The sequence below is a fragment of the Mastigoproctus giganteus genome, chromosome 8 (assembly GCF_048544385.1).
Source record: "Mastigoproctus giganteus isolate SK-2022 chromosome 8, ASM4854438v1, whole genome shotgun sequence".
Taxonomy (NCBI): Eukaryota; Metazoa; Arthropoda; class Arachnida; order Uropygi; family Thelyphonidae; genus Mastigoproctus; species Mastigoproctus giganteus.
In genome coordinates this window covers 186,807,367-186,822,730 of record NC_143582.1, presented here as the reverse complement: position 1 = coordinate 186,822,730, position 15,364 = coordinate 186,807,367, and the positions used below count along the sequence as shown (strand labels likewise).

Sequence of the window (15,364 nt, the reverse complement as noted above, 5' to 3'; positions counted from 1 at the left end):
GGCCTTTTTAATGTCAAGAAATATAAACAGGAATCATCGTTAGAACAAAAACTAAATTTTACATTCTAAAAGTACAACTTTTGCCGATAGATGGCAGCACATGAAATAGTATCTAAAATAGTGCTAAAAATTATCATTTAAGAGTGTTCTTCTCGAAATTACTTACCGTGCATATAAAGGAGAAATGATGATCGCTAACAAGAGTCCCGTGGTCTGTACCCAGAAGTACTATGGCAACGTATACCAGAACACATCCCACAACGGCAAAATTGTTCAAATTTGGACTGGACAGTTTGATAAACCTAAATGAAAGAAGACCCTGTAATAGTTGTAATCCTTAAATGGTTCTCTTTCAGTGTCACATCAAAGCAAATTAAACTTCATTCATTCAGTATCCGTGGATAAAAAACGAAAACAAATCGCGAATCAAAGGTGGAGAATAATTTCTTTAAGGATTAACGCTGATATTTTAATGCGTTTGCACAGTTGGCCCATTAAATATGCATTTCACAGCTTGCCTGGAAGATTACTTGTTTGAAACCATTGGCCACGCTAAAACATTCATGGCAGAGGCTGCTCCCAGTAGTTTAACAGTACCATAGTTGTATGCGCGGGTGTGTACGCGCTACTGTAATATACTCGATAGTTTCTTCATACCATTATCCGTATCCACAAAAAAAAGAAACACATTTAGAATGAATCTTGTTAGATTTCGTGCTTAGTAAGGAATCCAAAACAACTTAAGCCTTCTGGTGGCCAACAATAATTAATGAGGATTTTTGTATCAGAAGGGATCGTAATGGATTTGCCATTTGAAGGAAATGCGCCGCACTTTGGCTAATTGGCAAAAGAGTGGAAGAAATATAATCCAACGCATTAAAAATGTATCATAGCTTTGGATTCGAAAATACCGTATGGAATAATCTCTTTAGGTTTAAGAATACATTAGCAAAAGACTTTATTTTGATGGCATTCAACGTCCCCTTATGCGCTGCTAGAGGTAAAAACCACCGGAAAAGGAATTGTCCAGTTGCTACGCAACAGCAGGTTTATTGTTATTGAGTTGAAGGTGAAATTAAATACGTTAAAAAAGAAAGACAGATTGTGTTCCAGAAGATTCAATTCATAAACAAATATTTAATATGGAGTCTACGCGCCTTAATATTCTTTTCATGCTGTAATAACCATTCTATTCTCTCTCTCTGTGTTCTTCTTCTCGTGCATGAATCTTTTAAGAAACGACACGGATTTGCTGTCTTTAAATATTTAAAATAATCTAAAATCCAACTGCTCGTAATACAAAATCAAATCAAGCATTAAACTGCAATGTTTCGCCAGAGGGCGCTTCTTGAAAGGCATTTTAGCGTTAGAGTCACTTACTTGTAGCGACGATAGTAGAGGTTAAAGGAGAGAAAGCCTACTGCCAGAGAAACCCCGAACACAGCCAATGACGTCATGCAGATGAACACCGTGGGATTCAAGGTGGCGATTCGCAGCGTGATGATCCGACGGGCGATGGGTACGCTTCCACCTGAAATGTAATAAGAGTGCGAAACACTTTTCAGTAAATGTACAGTTTTAACGATTGTTCCCTGCTGCCTACTCAGGGATTCATTATGAATTTGTAGCGCGAATTACAGATCACTTCCGGTTTTCTCACTCGCTCACTGGAAGTGATGCTTTCGTTATTTTACAGCCTCAAAATGGCGCAACATGTGTCATGCAGGTGTGTGTGTGGGGGGGGGTTATTTCACTTTATTATCTCTTTTTATTTCCTTATATCTCACACAAGATTTCTACCCTTATTTAGATTTTCCTTAGATGCCCTCACACCTATCAAGCCCCCACCTTTTGCCACCTGACTGCTATTATCTGTATACATCACAGAAGATCCTCAAGATCTTGAGGGTAATTTCTTTTGATTCCCCTTAATCAGTGATCAGGATTCTCTCGCCAAATTGTGTGAGAGCAAACTCTTAACTAGGCAAGCAAGACGCGTGTTTTTTAGAATAACAGAACTCAAAGTGAAAACAAAACATGAAATTTATTACATACAAATAATATTCCAATCTGATCACTCGCCAATTGCATGTAAACTATCCTTATAGAGCAATTCCCTTGGGTTACATGAAGAGTACTCTGCTGAATTGCCTAGGATAGCCTTCTCTACCAAATATCTGAAGCCAGAGATCATTCTCCAATGCTTGATTTGGTTTGACTGGGGGCGTCTCTATTCTGAGCCGTTGGAGGATGCCGTTATGCTCTTGTCGGAACAACTGAAGTTAATTGCACTACATGGTGCAGCCAGAATCACCAGGATTGGTAACAGGTCGAATCGGGGTTTCAATAAGAAAATTAAGATGGCTTTCATTGAGAAGCAGAAGGCCTACCGGAAATGTCAGAAAACTCAACTTCCCTCAGACCATTCCATCTTTAAGAGAGAAAGAGCTTGCTTCTTGAAAAAGAAAAGGCTGGTCCTTAAGCAAGCTGTTCTCAATAGGTTGAAGAGTGGTAGAAGGATCCTTTTGCATCATCATCTAGCCATTGACAAAAAGCTTGTGCAGGAATGGGCACAGTTCAGCTTACAGCAGGCAGATTTTCCTGACTCTGATTCCTTTCTCTCGCAGGAGGACTGGTTACCTAGGGCACACTTGTCTGAAATAGAAATAACTAGAGAGATCCTAATTGATGTCATCAATAAACTACCCAACAAAGCCACTGTAGGTCCAGATGGTTTCCCACTCTTTATTATCAAAATTTGCAGCCCATATATAGTCTACCTTCTCCTTCACATTTTCAAACAAATCCTGCAATCTGGAACAGTTCCTTCAATTTGGAAAACCTACCATGTTAAGCCAATTCCAAAGATCAAGAAACCCAAATCTCCTAAATACCTGCGACCAATATCCATCAATTGTTCTTTACTCAAAATTTTCGAAAAAGTAATTCAGCCAACAATTGCCCAGCATTGCTTTGCACACAGGCCCGAGTACCTGCATACCGTTCTACAAAGGAGATAGACAACTACCAATCTTCTTGATACCCTCTTCAGAATTCAGCGCACCCTCAACAACAAATCACAGATTGATTTGTTGTTGACATAAAATCGGCATATGACAGAATACACCTCCCAGCTCTTTTTACCATTCTTAAACACTACTTCGGCCTGGCGGATACCTTACTTCAAATTTTGAAGTCTATTTTACTCCCTAGACATCTGCCTGTGACCCACAATGACTTTCAAGTAACCATTGACGTCTCAAGAGGCATCCCACAAGGAAGCGTACTGTCAGCTATCCTGTTTGCAGCAGTTTTGGAGCCTTTCCTTGCTCAGAATCCGAACTTTGTCTCTTATGCCGACGATCTGAAGTTCTACGTGAACTCAGATCATAGACATCAGATTCAAGATATCAACCAACAAGCTTCTAGGCAGATATTGAGCTTGAAAAGTTATCTTGCCACAATAGGGCTGCATCTGAGCCCTTCCAAATCAGCACAACTGACGATAGCCAAGAAGAAAGTCAAAAATGATGTCCAAATCTTTGTTAGTGGGGAACCGGTGCAAACGGTGACCTCTCATACTGATCTTGGCTTCACCTGGGACGTTGGGCTCACATTTCAGCCTCACTTTGCCAGGATGAGGCAGAAGACGTACGCTGCTCTTTGGGCAGTGCGTCAAGAGTTCGTTGGTGTACATCAGCCAGCGCTGCTTGTTCGGCACATCCTGAGGTGTATTACGCCGATTCCTCTCTATGCTTCAGAAATTTGGTCATCTGCCTCTGCCTCATACCTTCAGAAGTATCTCAGTTCAGAGTACTGGTTGCTTAGATGGATGAACAGGGTGGTAGGCCACCCCCCTAACTATCTCCAGATCTATCCTACAAGCAAATCTAGGCACCACTCCCTGGAGACATCTCATCATGACAAAAAATGTCCTCACGCTTGCACGGCTTATAACGAGGCGAATTGATGCTCCATCGGTATCCACATTAATCTCCGGCCCTAGGAGGGCAAGAGGGGAGCACCGCGACTCCTGTCTCCCTCTACGTCTTACGCTGTCAAGCATTGATTCCCTGAGGAACATGTTTCCAGCCAATTGTCTTCGGATCTTCAATACATTTAGGATCCACCCTGATAGGTTCTGTGAAGACAAGCCCTACAGGAAATCCTCAAGAACTGCTACCAGATTATGAACTTATAAAACTCACCTGCTCCTGAACATGACAGACTTTTTTTAAATTTTTTTTTAACTTGCCTATTTGTATTTGACAAAGACTTTTTGTCTTCATGCAATCATATATTTTGTATATTACTATATATTTTGTACATTATTGTATATTTAATCCTGTAAAAGTCTCGGGTCGAGCACGCATGTACTCTTGTTTATTGTACATGGTGTCCCTCGCACCTTAGTCTGTAAATATTCACGCCCTTCTGGCACAGAGCCGTCCCGGGCTGACCCAAGGTTTCTTGGGAAATTAACTGATTTTAATAATAATAATAATAAACAATTGAATTAAAAAGCATACAGTCCTAATATACAAAGTCGACTCAGAGATACCTTGCATATATTATTCTTATTCCTGTTTCTCTTCACTAGCTAATCTGAGTTGACCATTATATGAAAACACCTGATTCATTCTTCTTGCTCTAACTAACTTCTAACACTTATACATTCACTATACTTATTTCATTTACTCCTGGATACAATTCTGTTTCTTATATTAACAATCAAATATACTACATTCATCATTCAACTCGGTGTTCTCACCACACTGTTACGATTTACTTGTTAACCAATCTTCACTATTCTAATGTCCCTACTTGTTATTAATCACTCAGATAAACCAACAAATCTTCATCAATTAAAACAATATATTCAGAGTTGCTCATATAACTCGATTATCTATCATTAAAATATATTCGAAATCCCTCTTTATGAACTTTACTACCCTTCTAACACATTATAGCTATTTGCATCAATTTAATCTATTACTCATTCCTTTGTTTCCCTTGCATTATACATTAACCCTTTTTAACATAATAAACTCTGTTAAATTATCTCTGAAGTAGATATACTATCTTTCATTTTACTTTCTAGTGCTACCCCCTTTTAATTAATTACTATACTATTTCATTAACAGTCCTTCTTGTTAACTTAATGTACTTAAATATATTGCTCATCTACTTTTATCTTTTTCTTTTCTTCTCCAGGGAGATTTCAGGCCTTTTCTTCATCTTATTTCTCCTGAACTCTTGGCTGCATGGGTCTGGCATCCTTTCTCTTCCCTTGAATACACAACTCCTCCTTTACTACGGATCATTCTCCATCTTTCTCCAAGAGGTCGTTACCTTTCCTGGTTCACTTAACTGTCTTTCATAACCATAACACTTTTCTTATCATCCTTAGCCTTCCTGTTACTTTTCTTCTCTTAACTATTTTTCCCCTTTCTGGCTAGGGCCCTTTTTGCACTCCCTACATTTCTGCACTGTCCGACTTACTCTTCTCACTCTGCGTCTCCACGACCACCCTTTAGCTACACTCCCTCTTACTCTTGCCACTTCTGTCCTTTCTCACACTGTCTCTCTGTCATCACCCTGACGACCGCAACTTTTTCTCCACCGTTTTAACCTCCTTCCCCCATCCTCTCTACCAATCCCAGGAATTCACCTAATCGTCCGACTTTTCTATTCGTTAAAAAAAATTATCATAACTATTTGCGCCTTGTGCAAACCAAGCCTTGTTCCATAATTTCCTTGTTTAGTTCTCAGGGTAGCACAATCCTTTAATGTCTGCCGTCCGTTGTCTCCCAGGATAGCCATTTTCGTCTTTTCCCATTTGCGAAAATGCTGACAGCTTACCAAAAAGTCACCACAGTGACTTCGTCTTTTTTCGACCCAAACGCTAGCCCATCGGGACTTATGTCCAGATGCCACATAGATCAGACGCGTCTTAATCACCTGCATTTCAACGACCCATTGTTCTGTTTCCAGTAACCCTTTTCCGCACGTTCACTAATGACCACGTTTTCCCAAGTGTGGGCGGCTGTTCTTTGTTTACTGTCAGTTCACCCCTTTTTCTCTCATGGATCTACATTTATGTTAATTTCTCTTCCATTTGACTGCTATTCAGTTTGTTTGCACATCTGTAATCGCTCATTTTCTAAATCTAGTATTCTTCCCATGTATGCTTCTCTTAAATGTCAAAATTCCTTTCCATATCAAAGATTAAATTTTTTCCCAAATTACAAAATTTTCCCATAACCTCTAAATCTCTATATTTGTAAGACTGCATCTTGCACAGGCCAATCGCTGTCCTTGCTGGCAGCAGCAGAGACGACTGTGGATCTTTCAAATCGTGTGAAATAGGCCGGATTCGAATCCAGTTCTCGACTAGAGGAACTTTTATGGGATTTTTCTACCACCAAAGGCAGATAGTCAGTTTCGGGTGAGTGTTTACAGACAAGAGACAATGAAGATTCATGGCCCGAGTTTCTTTAGACCAATCTAATCCAAACCTTTGGTAATATGTGCTTGTTACATATTACCAAAGGTTTAGATTGGGTTGGTCAGAGAATAAAGATCGAATGACGCTGCTTTCGCTCTTTCATCTGCTTATTTCGATAAGTCCTGGAAAACAGCAGAATCTAACGGTTTGATTTTATCTTGCTAGTTGGGATGGGTTGGTAGAATTACGTTCTAAGGTGGACTTATGGGTTTGGACTGGATTTCTATGTTTTTAAGCGTATGTCATGATGCAGGAATAAATATTATAGCCCTATTCCCACCGTTCTATTAATGTCTTGACGTGTTCTGTAAAGATTTTCCGAGTAGCACAGTGGTTATAACCACTGTCCTACCCACATCGGATGGACAAGTTCCGGGTTCTAATACTGTAAATTACGCGAGAAATTTCTATGGGTCTTTATCAGACCGTGGTTGAGTTGGTCGGTTTTAGGCAGGGACGGTATGGTTGGACGTTTTCCTCCAGCAAAACAGGCAAGCTGACCAGAGAACACACATTGTACATCGTTGGATAAGTTTCTTCTTTAGAGTAATATAAAATATTTATGAGAGGTTTCTAATTTTTTAAAGGCCCTGTGTTGCACGAAGTACCGGATATAAAATGGTAGATGACCTCTCTTTCGGAAATTGTATGTTTCTGGGTATTCCTAAACACCGTACAGAGTCTTATGTTTTCATATATCAAAATAAACCACGATCAATGTCCTTCTTTCTTTATGAAAGATGTCGCGTGTTATTTTTCATTATTTGTCCCAATAGATCTATTGTTAACTGATGTCTTCTCAATGCACTGGACGTATAATTTGAGATTTCATGTACCACATTAATCTTATATTGGCCATCTTTTCCATAAACTTCCCTAGCCACCAGTCAGAACAATGGCACGAGAGTTATTCTGATTTGTTTGATCTTTGCCAGGCGTTGGGAAACCATGGAGTTCAGCAGGATGCCTCATAAAAGCAGCTTGAGTACTGGAGTTGTGGCTGTTCCACTGAGCAAGCCAAAAAAACGAGATGGAAGTGATGTGGTCGCAATCCGTGTTTTTATAGGCATTGAAGAATTTGTATAATATGCGGCTCTGTAAGGCGGTAGATCGATTTCTATTGGATACCCGGAATTCGCATGCTAGGATGCCTATAATATCAAATAGTTCCCACATTTTTGACTTTTTCACAAAATCTCCACAATGATTTACATAACACTACTAGCGCTATAAGGACTTCAAAAATCCCTCTATGGTGGATGTCAGCTTCCGTACTCAAAGCTTAGATAACATGAGTTAAAAGGCATAAAAACTTTGCTGTTCGTGATTGGAAAGCTGTGATGTGATGAATCCAAATTTTGCATGCATTCTAATGATGATATGTGGCACCGAGTTCACAGGCGAATCAATGAGGGGCCCTCGTGGGTAGTTGGTATCATCACCATCCTCCTTACACCGGGTGAAAAAAGACCAGAGTTCGAATCTCGTCAATGACGAGAGGAATTTTTATGGGCCTTTTATACAACGTAACTGAGTTTGTCAATGTCTCAGGCGAGGGATTTGTGGTTTTTTTCTCTCTGAAATTCGAGTTTTTCGTTCAGGAAATAGTAAAACGACCACAGAAGAGTTTACAGACAATTTTTCATAAGGCGTAATATGGCCTAAGTTGCTAATGCGCCTAAAACCCTACAACAACAACAAGCAATGACACATTTCATCCAGACTGTGTTCAGGGGTCATTGATGCTTTAGGGATATTTTAACTATTATGAACTTGGACCCAATACTTGAAGTACTTACGATGATGAATCAGGTTTCTACACAAAGATTCTAGATGATCCGGTTTTGCTTTTGCTGAAAGTTTGAGGGACACTCACGTTTTCAATACTCCTGCTCTAGGATGACCACTATCCGGTTCACACGGGGTCTACTGTTTTAAACTGGAAAGAAGAACATTTCAATTGGCTAGCCAAATCACCAGTGTCCCACATGATCTCTATACATTTTACAGAGAATACATCTTGAACGGAAAGTTCAAGGTAGTTCCATAAGAATAACATCGACGAAACCTGAATGAATTCCGGGCTTAATTGTTTTCAGAATGCCCTTATATTGATATAAACTATTTGAACGATCAATTCAATTTCTACCAACAAGAATTCATGAAGTAGAATATATGTATGTAAAAAACGATTGAAAACAAAGTTTATGCTCAAACTGAGAACAACTTTTTTCTGCGTATCCGTCATATTACTTATTCTTTCGTCCATTTAGGGAAAGGCGATAAAAATAACATCCAATTTTTCAGATACAACATATGGATAGCTTTATGTATTTAAATATTTGCCCTATAGTGCAAGGAAATCACAGGCTTTTTCTGCACCCCGGCCAAAAGAAAAGTAGATAAGAAAATACAAATTACCCATAGTGGGATCCCACTATGGGGGTCCTACTAAATGGCGAGAGAAACAATATATCAACACTACTACTACTATGCAGATCAAAACTAAAACTTACACTGTTTCTGGCCTTTACAAAGTTTGTACACAGAGATTAGAAATGCGGAATTGGGAGAACCCCTGTTGCCGCTTCACAATCAATAGTATTGGCAACTTGTTCCAAGAGTCAACAACTCGCTGGCTGAAAGAAAACTTTCTGCAATCTGGTCGGGAATAAAATATATTTGCCTTGCCAGTGACTTTTTGCCATCACTGTTGACCAACCAGTCCAGAATGACCATCATTGGCGTGCTGATACAGATAGCGTGCTGAGTTGGCGAGCTGATACAGACGGTCGTTTCCGTAGTATTGTAGGCAAGCGCAAAGTTATCCAAAATCCAAGTAGATCATGAACTTCATGATTTCAGACACCACTGCCAATGGACCAAGTCAGAAGCAGCTAAAAAAGCTCCATACCATCAAAGTTCCTCGACTGAATTTTACGGTTGAGACGATATATTCCTACAGGAAACACTCTCCGGGAAATCTCTACACCCAAACACTTTAATCGGAACAAAACATTATGTAGCGAGATTTGGTTCTCTACAGCACCTTCTGCCACTGTTCTGGAGTCCATGAATGTCGGAAACAGCACCAGTGCAAACACCGTTTCCAACTGGTGGCCGTGATATTGACTTACCACTGAACCTAAGGCCATGCAGTTCTCTATGGATGGTTGACGTATTGACCGCCATTCCAACGACATCTTGGACCTGCTCTCTGATGTTTTCTCCAGACAACATGTGTAAATGTTTATGGTCAGTCAAACACGCTCCTTCTGTGGAGATGTGCAGACCTTTTCTTCATTGAGGAATTAGCTACGATCTTCCATCATTGAATAACTCAGTGGATTTTGGGAGGTCCAATTGGCGGTTGCATTTGCAGAAAGGTTACAGAGATCCAACTACCAGTTCACGATGAAAATTAGTAGTTGGTTACTTGTTGTAGGGTTTTAGGCGCATCAGCAACTTAGGTCATATTGAGTCGTATAAAATGTCTGTAAATTGCGTGTATTCTGTGGTCGATTTGATGTTTACTGGACGAAAAAGACCATGTTACTCTCGCCTGAGACCTATTAACTCAGCCATACGTTGTGAAAAAGGCCCATAAAAATTCTCACATCATTGGCGAGATTCGAACTCTGGTCTTTTCCACCCGGTGTGGGGAGGACGGCGATTCTACCAAAAGTGCTAACCACGATGCCAAGTTGAAAGTCCAAGTTTCGATACACGACTCAACTAGGCTTCCAGTATCAAGGGGTGTCTAATACTTTTCCATATAGATATATATAAGAGAAAGAGAGAGATGAGGCACAACGAATGAATAGCAGAAGACTATAAGGAACAGAGACGAAGTTGGAAACCTCCAAGGAGATGAAATTAATCCTTAGTTCGTGAGATGCTCCACCTGCTTGAAACTTGCATCCCAAATTATTTCAATTTACATATTTCAACCGGGTGTTCTCAATTTACATATTAAGAAACAACTCGGAAGCCTCCTTAATACATCGTCTTTGGGAGAACTGCCAGAGAAGTCAAATAAATCTTAATATTGCGTACTGGGAACGCTTCTTCCATTACTGCGTACAGCTGCAAGTAACGATCCGAGACACGCGCGCCCACAGCACTGCCCAACAGAGCAACACTGGCAAGATAAAGCATCCCCACACTTTGCACTTCATTGCCGTGGCATTGCCACTTAATACGCGGTGTTTCACGAAAAGAAATCCTTCTCCTCCATGGGACGCATCTTACACTCGTTCCCCAGTGGGAACACGCAGATGCACATTATGAGGTGCAGCTGAAATTATGGAGGCTTTCGTTAAAACCCCCGTTGCTATGGCACTGAAGAAATGAGTTCGCATCTAACAGTCTCTTCTCGGATGGGTTTTTATAACTCAACACGATTGATAAAAGGGTAGTAAATTGCCAGTAACTATTTGCTTGACATTGTTCATTAATGTGTAGGATCTTATCGCTTCCAGACCATCATACAAATTTTCTTAAATAGGAAGAAGAAAATGCTCCTGAGAGCAATGATTTTTGGGCAAAGTGAAAGAAAAAAAATTTACCCGAGAAGATGTTTCCTGACAAAAATTAGAAAAAGAATAATCCAAATTAAAATTGAAACAAATCAAATTATGAAAAATATTAACACAAAAATGTTGTAGTAAATAATAAAACAAATCTGATAATATCAAAAATATTCCAGTAAATAATACATTAAAATAATTCAAAGTAAATAATAAAAAAAAATAATAAATCAAACGAATAATATAGAATTCAAAATAAAATCGAAACAAATAAAAGTAAAGCCAATAAATTAAAATAAATTTAAAACAAATAAAAATAATCTTAAAAATAAATCAAAATAATTCTGAAATAAAATAAATCAAAATTAAATTAAACAAATAAATCAAAATAAATTTAAACGAATAAATCAAAATAATTTTTAAATAAAATAAATTTAAATTAAACAAATAAATCAAAATAATCTTTAAATAAAATAAATTTAAAATTAAATTAAACAAATAAATCAAAATAATTTTTAAATAAAAAAATTAAAACTAAATTAAACAAATAAATCAAAATAATTTTTAAATAAAAAAATTAAACAATTCAAAATAATTTTTAAATAAAAAAATTAAAACTAAATTAAACTAATTTTTAAATAAAAAATTAAAACTAAATTAAACAAATAAAAATAATCTTAAAAATAAATCAAAATAATTCTGAAATAAAATAATTTTTAAAACTAAATTAAACAAATAAATCAAAATAAATTTAAGCGAATAAATTAAAATAATTTTTAAATAAAATAAAGATATAAATTTGATAACAGAATAAATCAAAGCTAATTAAAATATATCGTAACAGAAACTATAACAAAAATAATTCAATAAAAACAACTTGTACAGAAGAGCTGATTAAAATCCATATAACAACTTTTAATGAATGCCTGGAGTGTATTTTAAAGTTTAATGTTATAAACCTGTTGATTTATCTCGAATAATACAATCTTTAAAAATATACGAAGAGAACTGTTTTACCTTGCCACACCACAGCCAAGCATCCCACGCAGTTGAAATCCAGCCGAGATACATCGGGGTGGTAGAGAGCCACTCGCTTCAGTTTCCCTTCTGGTTGGATGGATGAAAGATTCATTAATCGAAGTATTTGGCAAAATGTTGAACATAAAATTACTTCGCTGATTGTTACTATATTTAGAATTCATTAAAAGTTTGAGAAATGCCCAGTCATTTAACTGATAAGTATCGAATGATAAAAAAATTTACAGGCAGTTACTATGGTAACGATTTCTATGACAACAAGGATAGACAAGAGAAATCGGCAGATGTTGGTAAAAATAACTCGAACTCTTTCGCACTCAGAATTACAATTTAATTTTTGTTGATTGATGGGAAGTTCATTAAATTCTAGGAAGAATAAGCTCTTACCTTGTATTTGGTGAAATGCTGTTATCCCAACACGGTCCGAACCTTGAAACGAGACAGGACCCTAAAATATCAGAAATAAGATAAAATCAGAGTCCTTAATAAAAGGAAACTTAATTGGAGAGTTTCACTACAGACGACGCTGGGTTAAGGGTAACCAAAGCTATTCTCTAATTAATTAATCCAAATAACTGTTTATCGAGTACGAATCAAAGAAATTAAATAAAAATGTAAAAGGAGGGGGGGGGAGGAGTAGAGAAAAAATTGCAAACAGAGAATCGTGTCCAATAAGGAGATTCGTCAAAGTTCTGTCGAAGAGTATTTGGAGTGTGTAGTTAAACAACTATGATGGAGCTTCAGGCTACCTTTTGTGTGTAAATTGAAGATGAACTGGGTCGTTGAATAATGCATTCTGTCTTTCAAAGTGAGCGTCCTTTATCACTCGTGTACCCACTTAGCGGCACATTAAAATGCAAAGTTTCTCGCTAAATGTAGCTCATAAAAATTCCTTCATCTCGTGTTTATAAAAGGCTATTAGAGGTTCGCATAATCGATTTTATACAGACAATGAATTCAGGCTCCATTCTTCGGCTCGCTAATAGGGTATACTTTGCAGGAAATTTCACAATTGCCTTCCATCATTCCACAAAGTATAAATCTTTAAGGGGAACAACGCTGAGGCCAGTATTCATCTCTCATTTCGTGCAGGATGTACAATTTCGCCGCAGATGGACGCTTTGTATCAATTCCTCGATTTTTAAAAACGGCATTTATGTACTCTTATTTATTGCGCAAGTAATAATTATACTTACGGACACTCCCAAGAAACGCAGTTTCCCCATTATCTGTGCTAACTCTTCAGCTAATGAACGTTGTCTTTGGGTTTGCTTCTGTAAATCCACGGAGAAATCGGCGAGGGTTATGTCACTTCCGTTTTGCTTCCAGTGCTTCTCCATCTTCTGTAATGCAAGGGCGATCAACCACACGGCATCGTAGGCTTCGGTGAGGAACCCGCTGGAGTTTAATCCCGAATCTCGTACCGATTTTAGCACTTCTTCTGTAAGCTGAAACAAAACAGAAATTGGTAAAGAAGTTCAATTAAGTCATAATTGAATCAGAATGGATTCGGTTCGGACAAAACTTATCATGTATGGAGAAAATGATCAACAAAAAGAATCCTGGTAAGCAAGTTATAATGACGAGTATTATGCAGACTTTTGCTTCCAAAGGTCATCACCAGAGCAGAACCTGGTGTTGATGTTGGGGTCTATTACCTTGGTTGTTTGCTTTAGGACTACCAGGTTTCAAAATTATCTTTATTCAAATTCAAAGAAATATGTCTCAAACAGTTGCATACTAAGGACGGCTGCGATGCGTGGAGAGTACAATTTTGAATAAAAATGGAAGTCGGAGCTTACACAGGTGTTACAAGCCTATTAGATGGTGCTCTTATAAAGGGACAGAACTCCCATGGCCATCTGTTGTACATAATGGTCGATGCAAATATCAGTTAACTTTCCAGGTTAGTAGGGAAGTTGATGAGCATGGTCATAGGCCAAGACAGTTTAACGCCAGTTGCTGGTTTCCTGTAAATTCTCTAATATGAAGAATTTCCTCTACCTCATATTCAGGAATACGTTTCCATAACAACCATTCGCAGACTTTGGACTCATCATAATTCTTCCATCCAGTGAAGCTCTAGCTTTCTGTGGCTTGGTGTTTGATAAAACATTATGATTCGCAGTATTATCCCTCAATGATTACAAAACCCACACGTACTCAATTTAAAACCAGTGCACTGTCTCATTTATACGCGATCGATTGCAAATGTGACCCCTGGTAGTGACTTTCGGAACGAAATTTTTATTTATAATTTTCGTCTGCTTCGTTTCTAAAAGTACGCCTACCAAACGGACTTATTGAGGACTATGGAAAGAATGATGGCGTATACTGATTGTCTTACCATTTTGGACACTGAAGTGATATTTCCAACGATCCCTTCATGTCTGTTCACAGTCCAAAGACCTCTAGTTGCCTCTTGTAACTCTGTATTGCTACATTCACTCCCGTTAGCGCTGTTCCACCAGGGATTTTCTGAATGCCCTTGCAATATCCAAGCGTAATCTGCTCCATACATTCCAAGGTGGTAGACCTGAAAAAGGAAAGCGATTAGCGGATCGATATACCAACCAAAGAGTTTCTTATTTCATTATTTAATATACAAGGACTCAATTCAAAAGTAATGATCATATTTTCCGTCAGAGGGCAGTACAAGATATTTACGTTTTTACCAAATCATTGTAAGGAACTTCTTTTACCAAATATTTAATCTGATTCCGCCATGATTTGTACAATTCCACTTTCGAAAATCTGAAAATTTTTTTTGCGTTTTTAATTGCCTGCTATCGATAACAGAACTGCAGATGTTTCCAATCTCCTTCCGGTGTGACTCGCTGGTGCAAACATCTTCCACCAGGGAGTTAAGGGAAATCAACTTTAACAATTAATTTATGAATGTGACAGTTTAATAATGCAATGACTTTCCACTAGAATAATTATCACGCAAAGCAAAAATAGGAAATTCGAAATGAATTTATCATCAGACATCCTAAAAGTTTTTTTGAGCAAATACGTTAATTAACTGTTCGTGCGTTTTATATTCTCATTAAAGCGATGTCAGAGAAAATGCAGCATTGAATTTAAATCAAATGTGTGTTTTAGAGCGTGCATTATAATTAAAAACGAAACAAACACACTGATGGATAAAAGTTAAGGTACAGATGATAAAAGTGCAACAATTTTAGAAAACCAATTGATAAAAGTCAGTAAAATGTGTTAAGGTTTGATGATAAAGTTCCAGGACGAATCCTCAGACGTATTAATTATCGGGACTCGTCCTGGACAA

At 37.9% G+C, this 15,364-nt stretch overlaps 1 protein-coding gene across 1 annotated transcript in view; it reads right to left on the bottom strand.

Annotated features, from left to right (window-relative positions):
• LOC150082069 (gamma-aminobutyric acid type B receptor subunit 2-like) overlaps positions 1-15,364 on the bottom strand; it is a 101,319-nt gene that overhangs the window by 5,636 nt on the left and 80,319 nt on the right. The window contains exons 6-11 of the mRNA XM_090379091.1: positions 14,423-14,611; positions 13,272-13,523; positions 12,463-12,523; positions 12,055-12,144; positions 1,381-1,531; positions 167-302 (exon numbers count right to left, since the gene is read on the bottom strand). Of these exons, the coding sequence (XP_090235217.1) occupies positions 167-302; positions 1,381-1,531; positions 12,055-12,144; positions 12,463-12,523; positions 13,272-13,523; positions 14,423-14,611 (879 nt within the window). The remainder of the gene's footprint in view (positions 1-166; positions 303-1,380; positions 1,532-12,054; positions 12,145-12,462; positions 12,524-13,271; positions 13,524-14,422; positions 14,612-15,364) is intronic.